This window comes from Ricinus communis, chromosome 4 (genome assembly GCF_019578655.1).
Source record: "Ricinus communis isolate WT05 ecotype wild-type chromosome 4, ASM1957865v1, whole genome shotgun sequence".
Taxonomy (NCBI): Eukaryota; Viridiplantae; Streptophyta; class Magnoliopsida; order Malpighiales; family Euphorbiaceae; genus Ricinus; species Ricinus communis.
The window spans coordinates 29,277,256-29,296,257 of record NC_063259.1 but is presented as its reverse complement, the minus strand read 5'-3'; the positions used below and the strand labels follow the sequence as shown (position 1 = coordinate 29,296,257).

General features: G+C 32.3%; 5 protein-coding genes across 5 annotated transcripts; 3 read left to right on the top strand and 2 right to left on the bottom strand.

Moving 5' to 3' along the window:
- The first annotated feature begins 1,455 nt into the window (after positions 1-1,455).
- On the top strand, positions 1,456-6,162 carry LOC8266051 (probable UMP-CMP kinase 2). The gene is made up of 10 exons (XM_015725544.3): positions 1,456-1,659; positions 2,103-2,198; positions 3,179-3,232; positions 3,525-3,582; positions 3,868-3,985; positions 4,066-4,222; positions 4,717-4,797; positions 4,884-4,991; positions 5,206-5,271; positions 5,823-6,162. Exons 2-10 carry the CDS (start codon positions 2,169-2,171, stop codon positions 5,832-5,834), a joined length of 684 nt encoding a protein of 227 aa, XP_015581030.2. The 5' UTR covers positions 1,456-1,659; positions 2,103-2,168; the 3' UTR covers positions 5,835-6,162.
- Positions 6,163-6,283: 121 nt separating this feature from the next.
- On the top strand, positions 6,284-8,668 carry LOC8266052 (pentatricopeptide repeat-containing protein At4g25270, chloroplastic). Its single transcript, XM_015725535.3, has one exon. It carries the CDS (start codon positions 6,284-6,286, stop codon positions 7,988-7,990), a length of 1,707 nt encoding a protein of 568 aa, XP_015581021.2. The 3' UTR covers positions 7,991-8,668.
- A 1,028-nt stretch (positions 8,669-9,696) lies between these two features.
- LOC8266053 (21 kDa protein) lies at positions 9,697-10,541 on the top strand. The gene has a single exon (XM_002510886.4). It carries the CDS (start codon positions 9,785-9,787, stop codon positions 10,373-10,375), a length of 591 nt encoding a protein of 196 aa, XP_002510932.1. The 5' UTR covers positions 9,697-9,784; the 3' UTR covers positions 10,376-10,541.
- A 3,283-nt stretch (positions 10,542-13,824) lies between these two features.
- Positions 13,825-14,730, bottom strand: LOC8266054 (pectinesterase inhibitor 4). The gene has a single exon (XM_002510887.4). The coding sequence runs from the start codon at positions 14,632-14,634 to the stop codon at positions 14,014-14,016; it is 621 nt and encodes a 206-aa protein (XP_002510933.1). The 5' UTR covers positions 14,635-14,730; the 3' UTR covers positions 13,825-14,013.
- A 1,332-nt stretch (positions 14,731-16,062) lies between these two features.
- On the bottom strand, positions 16,063-17,131 carry LOC8266055 (21 kDa protein). The gene has a single exon (XM_002510888.4). It carries the CDS (start codon positions 16,783-16,785, stop codon positions 16,228-16,230), a length of 558 nt encoding a protein of 185 aa, XP_002510934.2. The 5' UTR covers positions 16,786-17,131; the 3' UTR covers positions 16,063-16,227.
- Positions 17,132-19,002: the final 1,871 nt, after the last annotated feature.

The following is a 19,002-nucleotide window of genomic DNA, read 5'->3' as shown; positions in this document are numbered from 1 at the left end:
ATGTGGTTAGAGATGCAGTTGGACTGATATTTCTAGATACTCACTCTGATTGAATCCTAATGGATAATTTAGGCTAGTAATAAACAAATTTGAAACATGTTGAAATTTAATTTTATTATTGTGTCAGGTCTGGATTGGATTTAGATTTAAATACACGAATATCCGTTACCCGAATCCGAGTATGTAAACAAATAGGGGTATATAGTACCTGAATATGAATTTGGTATCTGTTTAGTTAAACGGATATCGAGTGGGGTATGAGACTTGAGCATTGTACCTAATGAAAATAATAATAAGAGAATCATGTTTGTGAACATTATGCTCTGTCTAACGTTATTAGGATGACAGTCAGGCGAATATTTTTGAGTATTCGCCTTGATCGAATTCTAATTGGACAAATTTAGATGGTAATAAACGGATTTGAGATTCAATTTTATTATTCATATCAAGTTTCGGATTTAAACACGAGGATATCCATTACCTGAACCCGATTATATAATCGGATTCTGGTACAGGATACCCGAATCTGTATCCGTTTAGCTAAATAGGTATCGGGTAAGATACTTTGTTAGACCCTTTTGTAAAAAATAATTCATTTTACCACTAAACCATTTAGTAATTTTTATTAAAATGACACTATATATATATATATATATACTAACAAAAGAATATATTATTATTAGTATCCAACCTATTAAGATTTTAACTCATAATTATGTATGCTAATATGACATTAATGATGTTTATTAAATAATTTTATAATATATCTTTTAATTAATTGATATCATTTAATCTCTTTTAATAAAATCAACATTACGTAATCAGTTGTCGTATCTGTCAACATTAATGCACATAATATTTACTAAGATGTAAAGTAATATTATAAGGCTTTTTTATTAGTAAATTAAATATTACTTACAGGTAAAAGGAGAAAAAAATTAAATTTATTAAAAAATATTATTATAATATCCAGTCCAATCTATTAGCATTATTAACTTATGATTATGTAATGTTAATATGATATTTATTATATTATTAAATAATATTTATTAATAATATGTGTTTTAACTAATCAATATGATATAAAAGGTTTCATACTATTTTGTATGTAGTAGAATTAAAATCTTAACTTTCATTTTTAAGTTTAATTAATTAATCTCATTTTTATTATTAAAATAAACTATTAATAATATATATATTGTGTTATTATATTTAAAATTATAAAATAATTTTTTAATATATTGTATAATTTAATTTTTATTTTTATAATGTCAATACTTAATGTTTATATGAAAAATAAAAATATTACTGTATAAATTTAGAAATTCTTTTATCAATAAAATAATAATAATAACATTACATGTAAATTTAAGAAAGTAAAAAAACTAAAATCTTAATTAAAACTACTTTTAATCAAGACCATGTAGTTTTAATCAAAACTACATAACAAATTAAAACAAAAATATAACACAAAATACAATCTTAGAAATTCTAATTCTATTTTCATCTAAATCTCCCAGCCTCCACCCTCTCAAGCCTCTTTGTAATCACCAAAACTTTGCTGCCGTCGCCCTTGCTGCAGTTATCGTCGCCGTCGCCCTCGCTGTCGTCGTCGTCGTTGCCCTCGCAGCAGTCGGCTTCCCCCTCGCCGGTCATCAGGTATGTTGTTTTAATTTGCCATTAATTATTTTTGTAATTCTACTGTTAGATTAAAGTAAATGGCAAAAGCTTGTTTAGTATTGATTTTTTTTTTTTTTTTCTGTTTGATAATAACATATGGAGATGGATGGCAAAAGCTTGTTTAAGATTGATTTTTCTATTTGATGGTCACTTTCCTTCCTGTTTTAAGATTGATTTTTCCCGTTATCTTTTTGCTTTGATTGCTATGTTGGTTTGTTACTGTATATGTTGTTGACTGTGTTTGTATATTATCAGCCTTTTTTCTTTTTTCTTTTAGAATCATGTTCAACTGCAGAAACAAGTTGTTTCTTATAATAATAGTTGTAAATAGATCTATTGCAAGAGACATTGGTGCATTCTTTATATTAAAGAAATGCAAATGAAACATCAAGAAGTAACAGTTTGTTTGATAATGCAAATAGGTACGTACAGGGGTGCAGCTGCATTTTGTGGTTTACAAAATCTACTGGCTGAGAAACGGGGTGTTAATGATGTTCATGATATCTTCAATGTTGCAGGTGCTGGTTGGTTACATTTCGTTTAATTTGCAATAACTCATGTCCTCTAAAATCTGGTTATATTTGGTTTAATTTGTAACAACTCATGTTCTCTAAACTGATTTTCAGACTTTAGTTACTAAATTGTTCAATTGAAGAGATTCATGTAGTGAAAATATGGTTTATTTCTTTTGATTTGAGTTTATTGTTAATAATGTATATAACTTTTTTTATTAAAATTGCATTTTATTTAGTTTTTATTATTTATAACATTATTTTAAATTTTATTGAATTTATGCTTGGGTTGTATTAATATATCGAACATTTAATGTTGAATACTTAGATTTGATTAGTTTATATTTTGTATTTTTTATTAATTTGAATTATTGTAAACAGGTTCTGTAAACGGGTACCCATTTAATTATCCGAATGTTCATATAAATGGATTTTAATGGGTAGGGTACCCGCTATCCATATAAATAACCATAAAATTTATTTAATAGTCATTTAATTTAAACAGGTTCGGGTAGTATGCGGGTATTCCTATTAGGATTTGGGATGGGTTCAGGTAATAAGGACAACTTCTTAAACGGATTTGGGATGTGTTCGGGTATTTATTGTTTAAACGGGTTCGGGTTCGGATATCATTAAATGGACAGGTACCCTACTCGTTGCCAATCCTAAACGTCGTGTCAAACTGCACGGGCAAGATGTGATCATGACCCACAAATACCGTGTTACTTGTTCGACGTAATGCCTCACTGACATAGTACTTGAACCAGATAAAAATCTGGCAAGCCAGAAACAGAAAGAGCTAGAGAACACAGAAATATGTGGAAATGCATGGTGACACTTTGTCCATTGATATCCTCTTCTAAATCAACCTTACTCAACGATGTATAACCTGAAAGTTTTTTGTTGACAATTATTACATTTTGTCAAATAATTTGCAATGGTCATTTGATTTTTTTTTTCTTGTCATTTTCTGATGTTGACCGCAGGCAGCTAAGAGGGTTAAGAGCTGGAGATCACTTTCTACTGAAATATCCACGCTGGTATCAGTTTAATATCTCGTTTTCTTGCCTTTTCACCTTAACCTCTATAGATATTTCATTGCACTTGAATTTGCTAGTACACATAATGTTGTAATGTAAATTAGTGGCTTTAACATTGTTATTGGATTGATGTGCACAAAATTCAAATACATAAATCAAGAATTGTTTACTATTTGTTTGTGCTTCTGATTAATCAATGACTTAATGTCATAGTCATGCTTAGAAGATTCTTCAAATAGTTTTATATGTTGGGAATAATTTTCATCACTAGTTGTTTCTTATTTGCATGCAGGATACATATGGAACTTCTTCACTCGGAGAGAAAACCCCATTTATGACTTTTGTCTTAGGTATTAATTTGGTATTTGTAGTATTCCTTATTTATGTATTTTTTGTACATTTTAGCAGCTGGATTGTTCATTTACGATCAATATTAACCAAAGAGTTTTTAAAAATAAGTCTTGAGTTCTGTCATCGTAAGAGCTTTTTATAATTACAAGGCTAAACAAATATAATGGCATTGAAAACTGAATCTTTCATGGTGGTGCCGTACCTTCATAACCCTCCATAATTAGCACTTACAGAACATTACATCTAAGCCAAGATCTTTTACTTATTCACTGTCTTGCTTTCAGGTGGCCCTGGTAGCGGAAAAGGTACACAATGTTTAAAGATAGCAAAGACTTTTGGGTTTAAACATCTGAGTGCAGGTGATTTGTTAAGGAGGGAAATACTTTCTAATAGTGATGATGGGTAATATTTCCTTGTTCTTATTAGTGAGAGTCTCTTTTGAATTTTACGAATGTCTTCTCATAATGAAACTGGATTTTCAGAGCCATGATCCTGAACACAATTAAAGAGGGCAGAATTGTTCCTTCTGAAGTGACAGTTAAATTGATTAAAAAGGAGATGGAATTAAGTGACAACAGTAAGTTCCTTATTGATGGCTTCCCACGAACTGAGGAGAACCGCATAGCATTTGAACATATTGTGAGTTTCATTTTTACAGCAAGTGTGATGTAACTTTTCTCATTCAGATCTTTGCATTAATTCAAAGGTATCTAGCTAGACTTCCTGCAATCTTGCATATGATGTCAAGTTAGTAATTATGTCAAAACCCATCAGGTAGAACAAAACATTAGTAGAAAACTATGATGTTTGTTGAATGAAGAAGGAAACTGGGCAAACTTCAGATGAATGGGGGACTTAAAGCAGTATGTAGATATTGGTATCAAGCCAAATGATCTATAAACTGCTTATAAAGACTATGTTGGAGGATGTGGATTGTCCCACATCAGGTAGATATTAAATATATAAAAGAGATCATAATGGGAAGTGTAAACCTATTAACCTGTCTTAAATGATGTTAACGGTTAGGCTCAAATAAATTTATTCATTCAGGCCCACTCATGCTCCTCCTTCGTTATCTTGGACCCATGGAATTTATCAGACTGTATAATATAGCTATGCTATTCTGATTGCAGATTGGAGCAGAACCAAACATTGTTCTCTTCTTTGATTGCCCGCAAGAAGAGATGGTAAAGCGAGTGCTAAACCGCAACGAGGTGATTATGCAATCATAACTTGCTTAGAAACAAATCATGTTAAAAATTGAAAACCTTGGTTAAAGTTTGAAGTTACTCTTTCGCAGGGTCGAGTTGACGACAACATAGATACAATCAAGAAACGTCTTGAAGTATTTTCAGCATTAAATCTTCCCGTTATTGGCTACTACTCCAAGAAGGGAAAACTTCATACAGTATGTACATGTTACATAAATCTACTGCTTGAAACTTAAACCAGCAATAACTAGCTGCCTTCATATATTTTTTTGGTTCACAGTTCACACACACGCATATAAATGTATTTACTTTTTATTGTATTCTTAACAGTTCATTTCCTATTTCACGTAACATGTACATATTATTAGAATGTAAATATGTTATTTACTTAAAAGAAGCCAATGCATACAGATCAATGCAGTTGGAACAGTAGACGAGATTTTTGAACAAGTTCGCCCTGTTTTTTCTGCATGTGAGGTAGTTATCTTCTCATTCTATCCTACTTTTTCAGTGCTTATCATTAGTTCATGAATTAAGAAAATCTTAATTTGACAGCTAAAATAAATTATGGAATTAGATTAAAAAAACAAAATGTAAATAAATCTGGCGCCTTAGACTGCTCGGCCAAACTTTCACATTTGAGTTTTTGTATTATTATAGAAAACATTTGGCTTCTCATGTTGTCCTACATTTCAGTGTTTATCATTAGTTCATGACCACTTTCAATCTTCATCATCATGTGTCTGTTGATTATTACATGGACTTTGGTCTCTTAGTGTTGGCGGAATCTTAGGTTTATCTTCATAACTGATATATACGCAAGGAAATTTCACTACTCTTTGTGCTACCCTTGCCAATATTATTCCTTTGATGTCTCTGCGCTTTTAATTCGAACATGGGTTCAATGAGAATTGCAGTACTGTAGTGAACCTAAATCCAAGTAGTAGTGCGACTGCTTTAGTCACATATTCTGATACAGCATTTTTGAAAACCATGGCTAAGCTTTATTAATTATGTTTCTGCCTCAGGCAATGAAATGAAAGATTGTTGTGGTCAGGGATGAGCATTCTGTAAGACTTGTGGTATGTAGTTGGCAAAGCACAAGGGTGAAATTCTTAATTAAAGGCCTCAAGGAATTTGATGAGGACAAAGCATTTCTCAGCCTAGATGATGAAGCTTATGTTCGATGTTTATGCTTGTGGCAGTCCATTTAGATTGCTCAAGGGAAAGGTGCAGTGAAACCCTTGTTAGTCGTATGTTTGTAGAAATTGAAGAAGAAAAAGTTCACAAAAGATACTTCAAGACTTATCAATAATACTTCGATGCAAATTCAGATCGAGATTTATAAAATTCGTTTCCTTTATGAAAGCTTAATGTAATTGGAATTGAATCTGAAATATGCAAAGTAAAATCTTAAAGCCTAGTTCTTGGCAATGTTTTCAACACTTTAAAGGATTCAATATAGGCGGGTCCAAAAACTACTGGCCCAATGTTATTTATGATTATATGGCTTAATTTGGGCGCGGTTGTGATCGTAAATATCTCGTATCAAGCAATAAATAAAAGGAAAATTCATTCAAAACAAACTCCCTCCATTTTACAATTCTTTTCTGGGAAAATGAGGAGCATTATGCAACCACAAATTTTACACACGCCTTCAATGATCCTCCACTACGCTTCCAGTAGCAAGAAACGCAGGAAACAAAGACAACTCAACCGGATACAGAAGAATGATTTCTACCAAAACAGAAATGCCAACGGCCTCTCTTTTCCAGTTCCATCTCCTACTCCCCTTCTAATTAATCTTAATACTTATACACAGACCAAACTACAAGCCTTAGATGATGTCATTAAAGACCTCGAATCCTCTATCGGAAAGGGCATAAAGATCGATACCCAGATCATCTCTTCTCTCTTAGAAACTTGCTATCGCTTAAATTCTATTGATCATGGTATGAGGATTCACCGCCTGATACCCACTTCCATTTTACGTAAAAACACTGGCGTTTCTTCCAAGCTGTTGAGGCTTTACGCGTCGTGTGGATACATGGATGAAGCACACCAAATGTTTGACGAAATGTCTAACAGAGATGAGTCTGCTTTTGCTTGGAATTCGCTTATTGCAGGCTATTCTGAATTGGGTCTATACGAAGATGCTATTGCACTTTACTTTCAGATGGATGAAGAATATGTTGAACCAGATGAGTTCACATTTCCTCGTGTGTTAAAAGCTTGTGGTGGACTTGGCTTAATTCAAGTCGGAGAGGCTGTTCATAGAGATTTAATTCGTTTAGGGTTTGCAAATGATAGATTTGCTTCAAACGCGCTTGTTGATATGTATGCAAAATGTGGTGACATTGTTAAAGCTCGAAGCATTTTTGAAAAAATGGCTTCTAAGGACTCTGTTTCCTGGAATTCCATGCTCACTGGTTATGTTCGTCATGGGCTCATTATAGAGGCATTCCACACTGGTCGTAGGATGCTTCAAGATGGACTTGAATTGGATTCAGTGGCAATTTCGTCACTTTTAGCAAATGTATCTTCTTTCAAACTAGGAGTTCAAATTCATGGATGGATTCTTAGAAGAGGAATGCAATGGGATTTGTCCATTGCAAACTCTTTGATTGTTATGTACTCGAGTAATGGCAAGTTGGTGCAAACCCGTTGGTTGTTCGATAATATGCAGGAGAGGGATGTTGTATCATGGAATTCTATAATATCTGCTCACTGTAAGGACCCTCAAGTATTAGCTTACTTTGAGAGGATGGAGAATTCTGGAGCTTTTCCTGACAATATCACATTTGTGTCAGCACTATCGGCTTGCGCTCATTTGGGTTTAGTGAGGGATGGGGAGAGGTTATTCACATTGATGACAGAAAAGTATAGAATTAAACCTATCATGGAACACTATGCTTGTATAGTCAATCTTTATGGGAGAGCAGGGTTGATCAGCGAGGCATATTCTTTAGTAGATAAAATGGAATTCGATGCTGGTCCAACTGTGTGGGGAGCATTGTTATATGCTTGTTACCTCCATGGGAGTGTAGATATTGGAGAGATTGCTGCTCACCATCTCTTTGAGTTGGAGCCGGATAACGAACACAATTTTGAGCTTTTGATGGAGATATATGATGAGGCAGGTAGGCCGGAGGATGTAGAGAGAGTAAGAATAATGATGGTGGATAGAGGATTATGATTAATTGTGTACAGAATTAATTTGTACTAATTACTATATACATCTAAAGGATGAAGCATTCTTATGTTGGCCAAGCTGTAGCTACAACGGGCTTTGATACCGGAATTGCATCATCCTCATGTATTCATGTAGATTTTGGTCATGGGAGTTACTAATGCTTTTAGCTCATTTACTCTGTGACTTCAGTGTGTTAGAACAATTACAGTTGAATGTCTATATAATTTGAAAGATAAATAGAGGAATTCGATGCTGAGAAGTCTTACTATGAACATGTCCTAAATAATAATGAGCCTTATGACTAATGCTCATTTTCTGGCAGTTGGAAGGTAAAGATAAGTAGCCAAGAGAATTGGTGGAAGGTGAATACGTATAATCATTGCAGAGAGACTTACTGTACGGAAACCATCCATTGTATAATGATTAAAGGGCTTTCTTTGGCCAAGGGTACGGCAATTGCAAAGAGTTAGCAAGTAACACGTTTAAAGTCACTGCCTGGTTGCCTGCTATGAATTCTAACTATTGACTTTTGCTCGTTTTTCTTTGGAAAAGGAAAAAAGACCGTTTCACATTGGTAATTCTTAAAGCATCCGTATATGGCATCCACTTCGGCTTCCAAATTGGACCTTTCTTTTGTTGTTTTCATATTTGATTTCTGAAATTTCAAGTCTATTTTAAGCAGTTAATATCAAATTATATGCAACAGAAATCCATTCAACTCGTAAATCCCGTTGATTACGGATAGAATCTTTCCTTAATTTAGGTGAATTTTGAGTGACCGACATAAAATTCTGTAATTTGCATTAAGATTTTCACAAATTAGAGGCTATTCCTTATGGAATAAAAAGGATAGAAGCACAGTACAATCATATTGGTTTTTCCCTAACGACTTGCTTCGCCTTATTATTTGAACAAGTAAAATATCATCTCTCGCTTCAAGTGGGAGAAGCGGCCTCTTCCACATGTCCATGGATGTTTAAAAATTCGATTCATCAATGACACCATTAATGGCCTACCTAATCGCAAAATATTCAACAACAGTTAGTTTTCCCTTTTTAATAGAAGAATACTAGTTGAAATATGTCCTAATAGTGTAAACAATTCAAATCTTAAAAGAAATTTTATTAGTTTGGCTTTCTTAAAAAAAAATAAAATTATCAATTTAGCTCTGATCTAATAAATTGAGTGAAATTTTAATATAATTGAATTATTTATCAAATTTAAACAATATGACTGGTGCCAATTAAGAAATGAGAAATTTAAAATGATGAATCCTAATGTTACATTATTTAATTTTAAATTTTAAATTTTTTAAATTGCATCTACATTATTATTTATTTATGTTACTTAATTTTCACCTGCTATTCAATTTGGCTAAAATAACACTCAATTAACTAAATTAATTAATCAAAATAACAAACTGTCAAAAATATTTGGATTTTTTAAAATATATGCTTAAAGTTTTGGTCGCAGTGATGTCGGTAGCAAAATCTTAAGCTGTTTCCCTTGTCGACAAATCCCGAAAATATATATATTCAAAGAAAAAGGACAAAGATATTTGATATTAGCTGGCCGGTGCATTACATTCATATTTTATAGGATATTATTTTATATTCCTAAAATTATTAACTAATAGAAAGCGCCCACGGCGCAGGTTAATCTCAAGTCATGAAACCCCTAATGAGGCTGCTCATTGCTCACCCTCCCTGGCCTCTATAAATTCAAAGCCTCTCATCTCTTTTTCCTCAATTCACCGCCTACTAAAGTACCAACTTAGAAGCAACCATTTCCTTAAACATGGTAAAACCCACTCTTCTTTTGCTACTCGTCTCTGTACTACTCTACATTTCAAGCACAGCAACATCTGCTGCAGCCCCTGCTGCTGCCTCTAATTTCATTAAGGCCTCGTGTAGAACCACCACTTACCCTGCACTATGTATCCAGTCTCTATCTGCCTATGCCACTTCAATCCAGCAAAACCCACTCCAACTGACACAGACTGCCTTGTCTGTTAGCCTGGAAAACGCACAGTCCACCAGAACATTTGTTTACAAATTGACAAAGTTCAAGGGAGTTAAGCCCAGAGAAATGGCGGCCCTTAAGGATTGCTTAGAAGAGATTGATGATACTGCTGATAGACTTTCCAAGTCTTATAATGAGCTCAAGAACCTGGGTCATTACAAGGGTAAAGATTTCCAATGGCACATGAGTAATGTAGAAACTTGGGTCAGTGCTGCTTTGACAGATGAGAATACTTGTACTGATGGATTTGCTGGTAAGGCCTTGAATGGGAAGATGAAGTCTTCAATTAAAGCTAGAATAGTTAAAGTTGCTCAGGTTACAAGCAATGCACTATCTTTGATTAACAAGTATGCCTCCAAGCATTAATTAAGCTGCTTGTGCTTGTGTGGTTGCAGAAAATTAATGTTTATATATAAATATAAATATGCAGTCAATTTTGTATGAAGGAGTTCTCAAACTCCAAATCTCCATGTAAGGGTGTTTATGGAAATGTTTTGAGTGATGTATAATATGAACAGTCTGCTTTTACCCACTCTGTTTCTTTTCGTTTTTTGACTACTTGCCTCTTTAGAAGGCATTTTTCCCTTGCAGGACAATTTTCCATTAGTAATGCTATAGATTGTGTAATTTCAGTTCACTCATCTCATGCATAATTTTGTGATATGGATTTTTCTTTATACAAGGTAATTATGAACTGTATTATTATTTTAGTTGTAAATATCTAATTTGTTATACGCACCGATATTTTCTATTTATTTCCTTAGAAGTTGGTAGTAGAAAACTAGAGAAAGCCAAAATGATGCCTTGATTGAAGAGCATGTGGGCCCCTATTTCCCTTAATCAAAGGAATCTCACCTCTCCAAACATTGGTTGGTGTTTTCGCTAAGGCTTTTTTTATTTTCTTTTATTAATATTGAGATAAGAATTTGAGTAGTTAATACAGTTAAAAAAAATATATATTCTATATTTTAGTATTAAATGTATTAAATAAGATTTTTCTTCGGGTGAATATGGTCTGTTTTGGAGTTAAACGGACGGAAAAGGGTGTGAAACGTCTTTTTATGAAAGCCGACAAGATAGACTTTATGTAGGCCCCACTGTCACTTTAAGCACGTGAGCGAGTTATTCAATATTCTTAACCACGTGATCCTGGTCTTTCCGGATAAGATGGACAAAGGATCAAAGTGCCCCCTCAACTTATTTCAAGAGATTAAACTACTCAAATCTTAACTTTTCTGGTAAATCAACCCTTAACTTCTATTTAAGGGTCATCAAAACCTATTTTAATATAAAAAGCTAATAGTTACTTCTTTATTCAGATAATATTCTTCTTTATCCTCTCAAGTCTCTAATCCTAACTTGTCGCTAAAATTTATATTTTTCAATTCAATTTTTTCGAAATTTCTATACCAATTATGGTTATGAAATTCGGACTTCACTTATCCTTCAAGACAAGTTACTGGATGATTTTGGCAGTAGAAAAAGTTAATATCTGAGCTGTTTTGTTCTTTGGCATAAATTAAAAAAGTAAATTGACCTTTTGGTTGGATCAGAGATTAATTAAAGCAGGATAAATACAAAGAAAAATCCGATTTTTTAGAGGATGTTTATGTTTGGCTTTTAAAAACTTTTTCTTTTCTAGTTTTAAAATATATTCTTAGAAAAACACTTAAAAGTAATATTTTTTTCAAAAAACATATAAAAGAATAATAATTTACAAGAAAATTTAAAATTTTAAATAAATAATAAAAATCAAAATTTTCATTTTGTTTTTTTCTCAGAATCTAACAACAACAGATAGTCTAGACTGGAGATAATTGATAGGATGTGTCATTTGGACAGGCTGATGACATGCGATCTCGGCCGGAATTTTCTATTTTATATTTTATCTTTTTCCAAGAAAAGGCATAAATGAAGGGATAGATCGAATGCATAAATGAAGGAAGACTGTCACATGCAATATCTTGAAAAAATTGGCAAATGGGTCAGAGTTTAGTGGCTTACACGCCATCGCCGACCCCACTTTTGTAAAGCTTTTGCAAGCCTTCTTTTCTGAATTTTGATTCTTTCTTTAAGTAAAAGAAAAAAGTTAGACCTGTTTACGCTTGGGTACCCCACCCCCTCTGCCTCAGTTCGTTTAAAAATTTTGAGGGTTGAGCTCGAATATCTAGAAATTAAGACTCACCGGAGATGTTTTAAATTTTATTTTTATTTTATAATTTATTGATTGGGTGAATGAAGATTTAAGCTCAATATCTCTTTTACTTTTATAAACAAAAATACCAAGTGCTGATCAACATAAACTTTATAGTTTTTTATTCAATAAATTACGTGGTTGAAATTAATAAATGAAAATCTAATTATGTTCCTGTAGATAGTGGGTATGACCCCTTGGTCTGTGGTTATACCGAAATCGTGTCATTCCAAGATTAAACCATCATGGTTATGGTTATGGGTATGGGAAGATGTACAACTTATGACGATAAATTAGTTTATCTTTTAACTTATTTCAATTTTATAAAACTACATTTAATAATTTCAGATTGCTATTTTAATCAAAAGAATAATTTTAGATATGTCAATATTAAATAAACAAAAATTGGAAGTAATGAACATTTTTCCTTCAAATTCAACTTGGAAGGGTTGCGGGTGAGTTGCTTGCAATTATGTTCTTATCCATGTCTCAGTACCGCCACCGTATTGACTCCATCTCTACATTCTTTCTCTCATAGAGAGGCTTACGCATATTAAATTCATATTGTGTATTCCACATTTTTGTTTTCCACTTGCATATACAGTCAAGTGGAATAAATTAGAATGCAAAACCCATGCATCTCGGAGAACAGAAGCACAATCTAAAAGAAGTCATGCTTGTAGCATTCAGTCAGGAAGATCCAACGCAGTTAATGCATGCGCTATATAATGACAGAGTGCGTCTAAGCTTGCATCTATAATTATAATATTGGTAAGTTTAATTTTAAACCACAGCTTCACAAATCAAAATTTCAAGTTATTAAAACAGAATCGATTAATGATAAGATGCCGTAATTATGAGCTAAGATTTGAGAAAATATACTCAGTCTTCTCACGATTCTCACATCAGATGATATCAAGTCAATCTCAAAGAATTCTGATATCACGAGCGATTTTGAAACACACAAGAAAGTGGCTATCCAGGACGTTTGAATTTCTAGGATCGAAGAAGAGCGTTCTATTAGTTTGATTATATACAGTAGTGTTATGCTATCCTTTATCTACGTCCATGTGAAACTTCTGTTATAAATAGCTACAACTCATGTTCCTCTAAATTCCAAGATTTAAATGATCAAGGTCATCGGATCCTTTACATACAGATAAAAAAATAATAGGTTTAAATGATTGAAAAAAGACAAGGAAGACAACTGCCATGACAGTTGGATTGGATGTGGCTCATTCCATCAATTAATGAGAAATAATATAACTCCCTCACCCCCCTCACACCCAAAAAAAAAAAAAAAATAGAAGAAATATATAATAACCAGTTCTCTCTCTTTTCTTTTTTCTGTGAAATGATGGGCCTGCATGCAAATTGGCATCTAGCCTAATTATTGAAGTGTCTTCACGTGGATACTGTAGATTCAAGTTAATGTTAATTATTGGATTTTAGTAGTTGATCGTCATTTTAGTTTGTCCAACAAAAATTAGGTAGTTTCATCGTTTTATATCGCTATTTGCTAAGCCTAATTAATTATTTGAACCCTATATCGAAGTAGTCACCTTCAATATAGATATACATATACACACATTATGATATCATCAATAGTACAAATAGAACGTGAATTATTCAATCTAGCAAATTATACGTTTGAAGGCATTATGATACATTGGTGAATATAGCTACATAGAAGCTTGCATTTTGAATCTTTGATCATTACACACATATACCAGAAGCAAGAACAAGAACAAGAAAAAAAGAAAAAGAGATTCTTCCCATATATATAGAGAGAGAGAGAGAAAGCAGAGAACTAGTAGCTTAGTTTGTTAATAAGTGCCAAAGCATTGCTAGTAAGCCTATTAACATTCACTATACTCTTCTTAATCTTGCTCTTCACTTTTGAACTTACCTTCATTCCTTCAAATCCATCTGTGCAAGTATTTTCATCAGTTATGGCAGCACTAATCCATGTTTTAATGTTATCGATCTGAAATTCCATATCAGCAGAACCTTTCAGATTTTTCAAAGCCTTCAATGACTGCTTAAGCTCATCAACGCTGTCTTCAATTTCATACTGGCAATCTTTAATAACAGCAACTTCACCCTTGCTCAGTCCCTTCTGCTTCGACAGACTTTTAACCATAGCAGAAGTGTTGCTGGCGGCTTTAAGCGTAATTGTCAATGCAGCATTACAAAGCTTGAGATCATTGGTTTGAATAGTGGACGTGTAAGGGGAGAGAGTGTTGTAGCAGATTTTAGGGTATGTGGTGGAGTTGCAAGCTGTTTTTAGGTAATTTTTGTAGGTTGTCTTTGAGGTTTTTGTGGTGGTAATGGCTAATGAGTTTTGGGTATTCGATATGAATACAAGAAAAGTAATAAGAAACAATGTAGAAACTTGGAGGCATGGGCTAGTAATTGTTTTGGTTTCCATTTCTTTTTTCTCCAAGTATAGAAGGCTGTGAAGGAAAAAAAAAACAAATGTCTTGTATATTTATAGGTAACTTTCAGGTGGATCCTGTACTTTGTAAAATTATATAATATACACACACATTTGTATGATTCTTTTCGAACGAAGAGAGAAAGACAGATCAGAAGGAAAGATTATTAAGAAAAAGAAAACAGTAGGTCTAAGAACTGCAGCTTGCAATTCATGCACATGCATGATGATTCTAGCATGCAATTAATCAAATATTAACCGTATGCTGCTTTCTGTACAATCAATCTTGTACATGCATTGTACAACTCGCCTAATAAATTGTATTCAACTTGAAAATGAAGCCTTCGATTTTTTATATTTCGTTCTAGTATCATAATCTTAGAAGAGAACCATTTTGTTCTAGAAATTAAGCTGAGTTGGAGTAGTTTTATGCAAATCTTGATTAGTTTAATTTTCTTTTAGCAAATATGAATAAAGTATTTTTGACTTTTGATATATTTTTTTAATTATTTTTATAGTATTACTATATATTTGAATGAAAAAGGTTGTTTAAAATATATATTTTTATTCTTGATTAAGGGGCTAAATTAGCATAATTTATGGGGTGTATAATTGAAGCTAATATCCCAATACTCTTAAATGTAAATGCTCTGATCAATTGAGTGGATATTCATTAATTTATGGGTCGGTTTGATACATGGAGTCTGCTGGGCAAGCACAAGGATTTCCCACAATTAATTATGGTAAAGTCGCTAGCTAACTATCCATTGAAGGGAAAGGAAATAAAGCTAAAAGTCAAAGGGCTAAGGTGAGGCATGTGGACACCCTATAAGATCTGGACACGTTATCGAATTTAAACACATGACATGAGGATATGGCTGAGGTGATAAAGTCAAAATGTGTGGATCATGGCGCCAGCATCTCACATGTCCCATAAAGCTGTACAGTGCACCACCGTTTATTTCTGCTGGAGCGGAGGCGCTGCCCGTGGACAATCATCTCTGCCACTCTCACTTGCCATTCTAAATTCTCCCAACCTTTGTATTTTTTTATTCCGATGAAATTTATTTTAATAACAAAAAATGCGGATCGTTTGTTTATCAAATATGAAATAAATTAATTTAAAAAAAAAATTTTATTCCTTAATTTATTGTGTAAAATTATAGATTATGAACCCAAAAGTGTAAGTTTAGATGAAACTAAAGGTAAGAAATTTTAATTAAAAACTTTTGGAGTCAGTTATAAAATTACTTGTAAATACATATTTTATTTCAATATATATGTAATTTTTGGATTTATATTGAATATTTAAATATTTAAAATTAATAAATATTTATTTATTTAGTGTACAGATGAAATATAAAGGTAAATTAGAGTTTTTCAAAAAAAGGAAGAAGAAGTAATAGCATATAAAACAAAAGAGAAATGAAATTACTTACCCCCACTTGAGCAATTGAGAACATAATAACTATTCACAGATAGCTAAAAGCTTATTGAATGTGTACATTACAATGAGTTATACACAGCATTTTCAGAAAAGAAGAGCAACTTAATCTGAATCGAACTTATTTTTCTACTTGTGACTAATTAGGCTACCTTGTTAATGAGAGCTAAGGCATTGCTAGTCAACTGAGCAACTTTTTCTATATAGCTCCTTATAGTATTTTTAACTTTACCATTCATGGCATTCCCTTCAAATCCATCCATACAAGTATCCTCATCTGTCAGTGCAGCACTTACCCATGTTTGTATGTTGCTCATTTTCATGTTAAAGTCAGGGCCTTCAAGATCTGTCATCGTCATTAAAGATTCTCGTAGCTCATCAACTGAATCTTTCATGTTCTCCACACAATCACTAATGGCACCAGCTTCTTTAGGACTCAGGTTGTGCGCTTTCAACATATTTAGTACACTATTTGAGGTGGATTCAGCACTTTCTAAGGTCACATTTAGAGCTGCATTGGCTAGTTGTAAAGGGTTCTTTTGAATGCTGCTAGCATAAGCTGATAGAGTTTGGTAACATAAATCTGGATATCTTGTAGCCCCACATGAGGTTTTAATGAAATCATCACTTGCACCCGAACAAGTGTTTGCAAAGCAGAAGAAAACGAGGAAGACAATCTTAACAAGACTATGGCAAAACATTGTAATAGGATTTTGAGGGCTGAAGTGTGTGGATATAGCTAGGTGCACAGATGACTGCCTAATTATTAACCCTTTTCAGAGGAACTATATATATAGTACATAATATATATATGATTGGTGTCCTAAATTTGAAGGAAACTTTTTGGAACTGTGGGGCAGAAGTTCTTGAATTATTGATCGATCCAGCGATGAAGCCAATGGCAATCCTTGTGGAGAAAAAGAGATAGGGTAGGAGTGATTCACATGCACTGACATTTGATATATCAAGAAGCAAGAGATGATTATATTCATCACGGGAAGTAACAAGAAGCTAGCTACAGCGGTTGAGCAGTTCTATGTTACGGGGTGTGTCGATTAATGTGGTCCTTTTATTCAATATATAAAGACAAGCCTGTTCGATATAGTGTCGTGGTCGTCGAAGAATTTTGTCTCATGGATCGATGTTTCTAGTTACACGATCACGTTCTAGCTTCTACCAAAAAAGGATATAAAGTGGCTATGCCTAAAACTTTAACGTGATCTCCTCTGCAAAGATCCAATTACAATACTTTAACTTGTTCTATAATGATTTAAGATGTTGATTGGCGAATGCAATCAATGGAAATAAATTTTGGTTTTAAATAATAGGGTCACGAGATTTAGAAACAGAAGAACAGAAAGAAAAGATCGTGAATTGACTATCTAATATTCTATAGGATATTTTATTCTTTGTAATTACTAACTTGGGCTCTTCTGGATCTAAAAACAAGTGACCCCAGATCTCCATTCATATAATGTAATCATCATTGTTTGTCAAAAGTAAGTGAAATTCATTACCATTTAATTGATACCCCCACTCCACTCCAGTTCTCTTTTCTATTTTTTCTTTTTCTTTTTCTTTTTTTCACCAAACTGGCCTTTTTTGCACACTTCAGCTACTGCCTACTGTACTCTCTAGCTGATGTGGATAAAAGTATTATGTTAAGTTCTCATATTTTATAAAATTATTTTATTAAATTCAATTCTCGCCGTTTCTTTTCTTTTTTTTATTATAATTTTATTTTTTATTCATTAACAGTGGTTTTTTTCTTCTTAAATATTAATTTAATAAATAAATATTAATATTTTTTAAGGAGTTTTATAGTATTTTGTTATGAGATTTTGAATTCTCATCTTATAAAAGTGTTATGGTTCTCTATTACTGGAGTGTTGAATTCTCTTTTTATAAAAATAGTAAAGAGATAAAAGAAATCAAACCGAATATTCAAATAATTAGATTTGTTAAAAGACATCTATAGTCGATATATAACTTAGTGCCGATGAATGTAACGTTCTTCTCACATAATTACAATCTACTACTCTATCAATACGATTATAATTGTTAGCACTAAATTATATATATATATATAATTTTTATTTTTATTTTTTAAATCATAATATACACTTTAGTTCTTATTAAAAAAATATTTATATTTTTTCAAAAAAAATGCATAGTCACGGTGCGTGTTGAAAGTACTCGATCAATTAACTTGTAATATAGATAAAAATTTTAAAGGTCAGATTAGTTTCAAAGGTAAAAAGATTGAAAAAAATAGAAAATATAAAGAAAATTAAATGATTGAGTTAGATAAATGAGATTATCAAATTACTTTCTTACTCCAAAAGACGGTCTTCGTATAACGTAGAGTTGTCCTTCTTTTAGTTAGAGAAGAAAGAATTGATTTGTTCTTATTCTTCTGAGACGTGACCCTTTTGTTAAGGTAGCTACATTTTTATGTATTTCAAATTCAAATTCAAATTCTGCTCAAGTATTATTTTTTTCCATAAGATATTTTAAAATATTTATTTAGATGTATAAATTAAATCTTTCATGAATATAAAATTAATTTCATCATAATTTCAGAAATACTAAGAAAAACTCACCTCAATTAAGTTTTGAGGGTTCTTTATTATCGTTTAAATATTGATGGTTTCTAAATATCTAAATAAATAAATTATAAAATATTTTGTAACGGTGAAAAAGATCCTATTTATAAAGATATGTACAACAATAATGAGAATATAACAGGATATTTAGATTTTATGTGTACTCATGGGGTTGCCTAATAAGAAAGTGTTTAAATATTAAAAGAATTATAATACTAAATAAAATAAAATAAAAAAAAAGTAGCAATAAGATTTCGGTGCGTGCACATGGATTAAGCCGTTTATCTGCAATAGGGATGCTGTTTGTGGCCA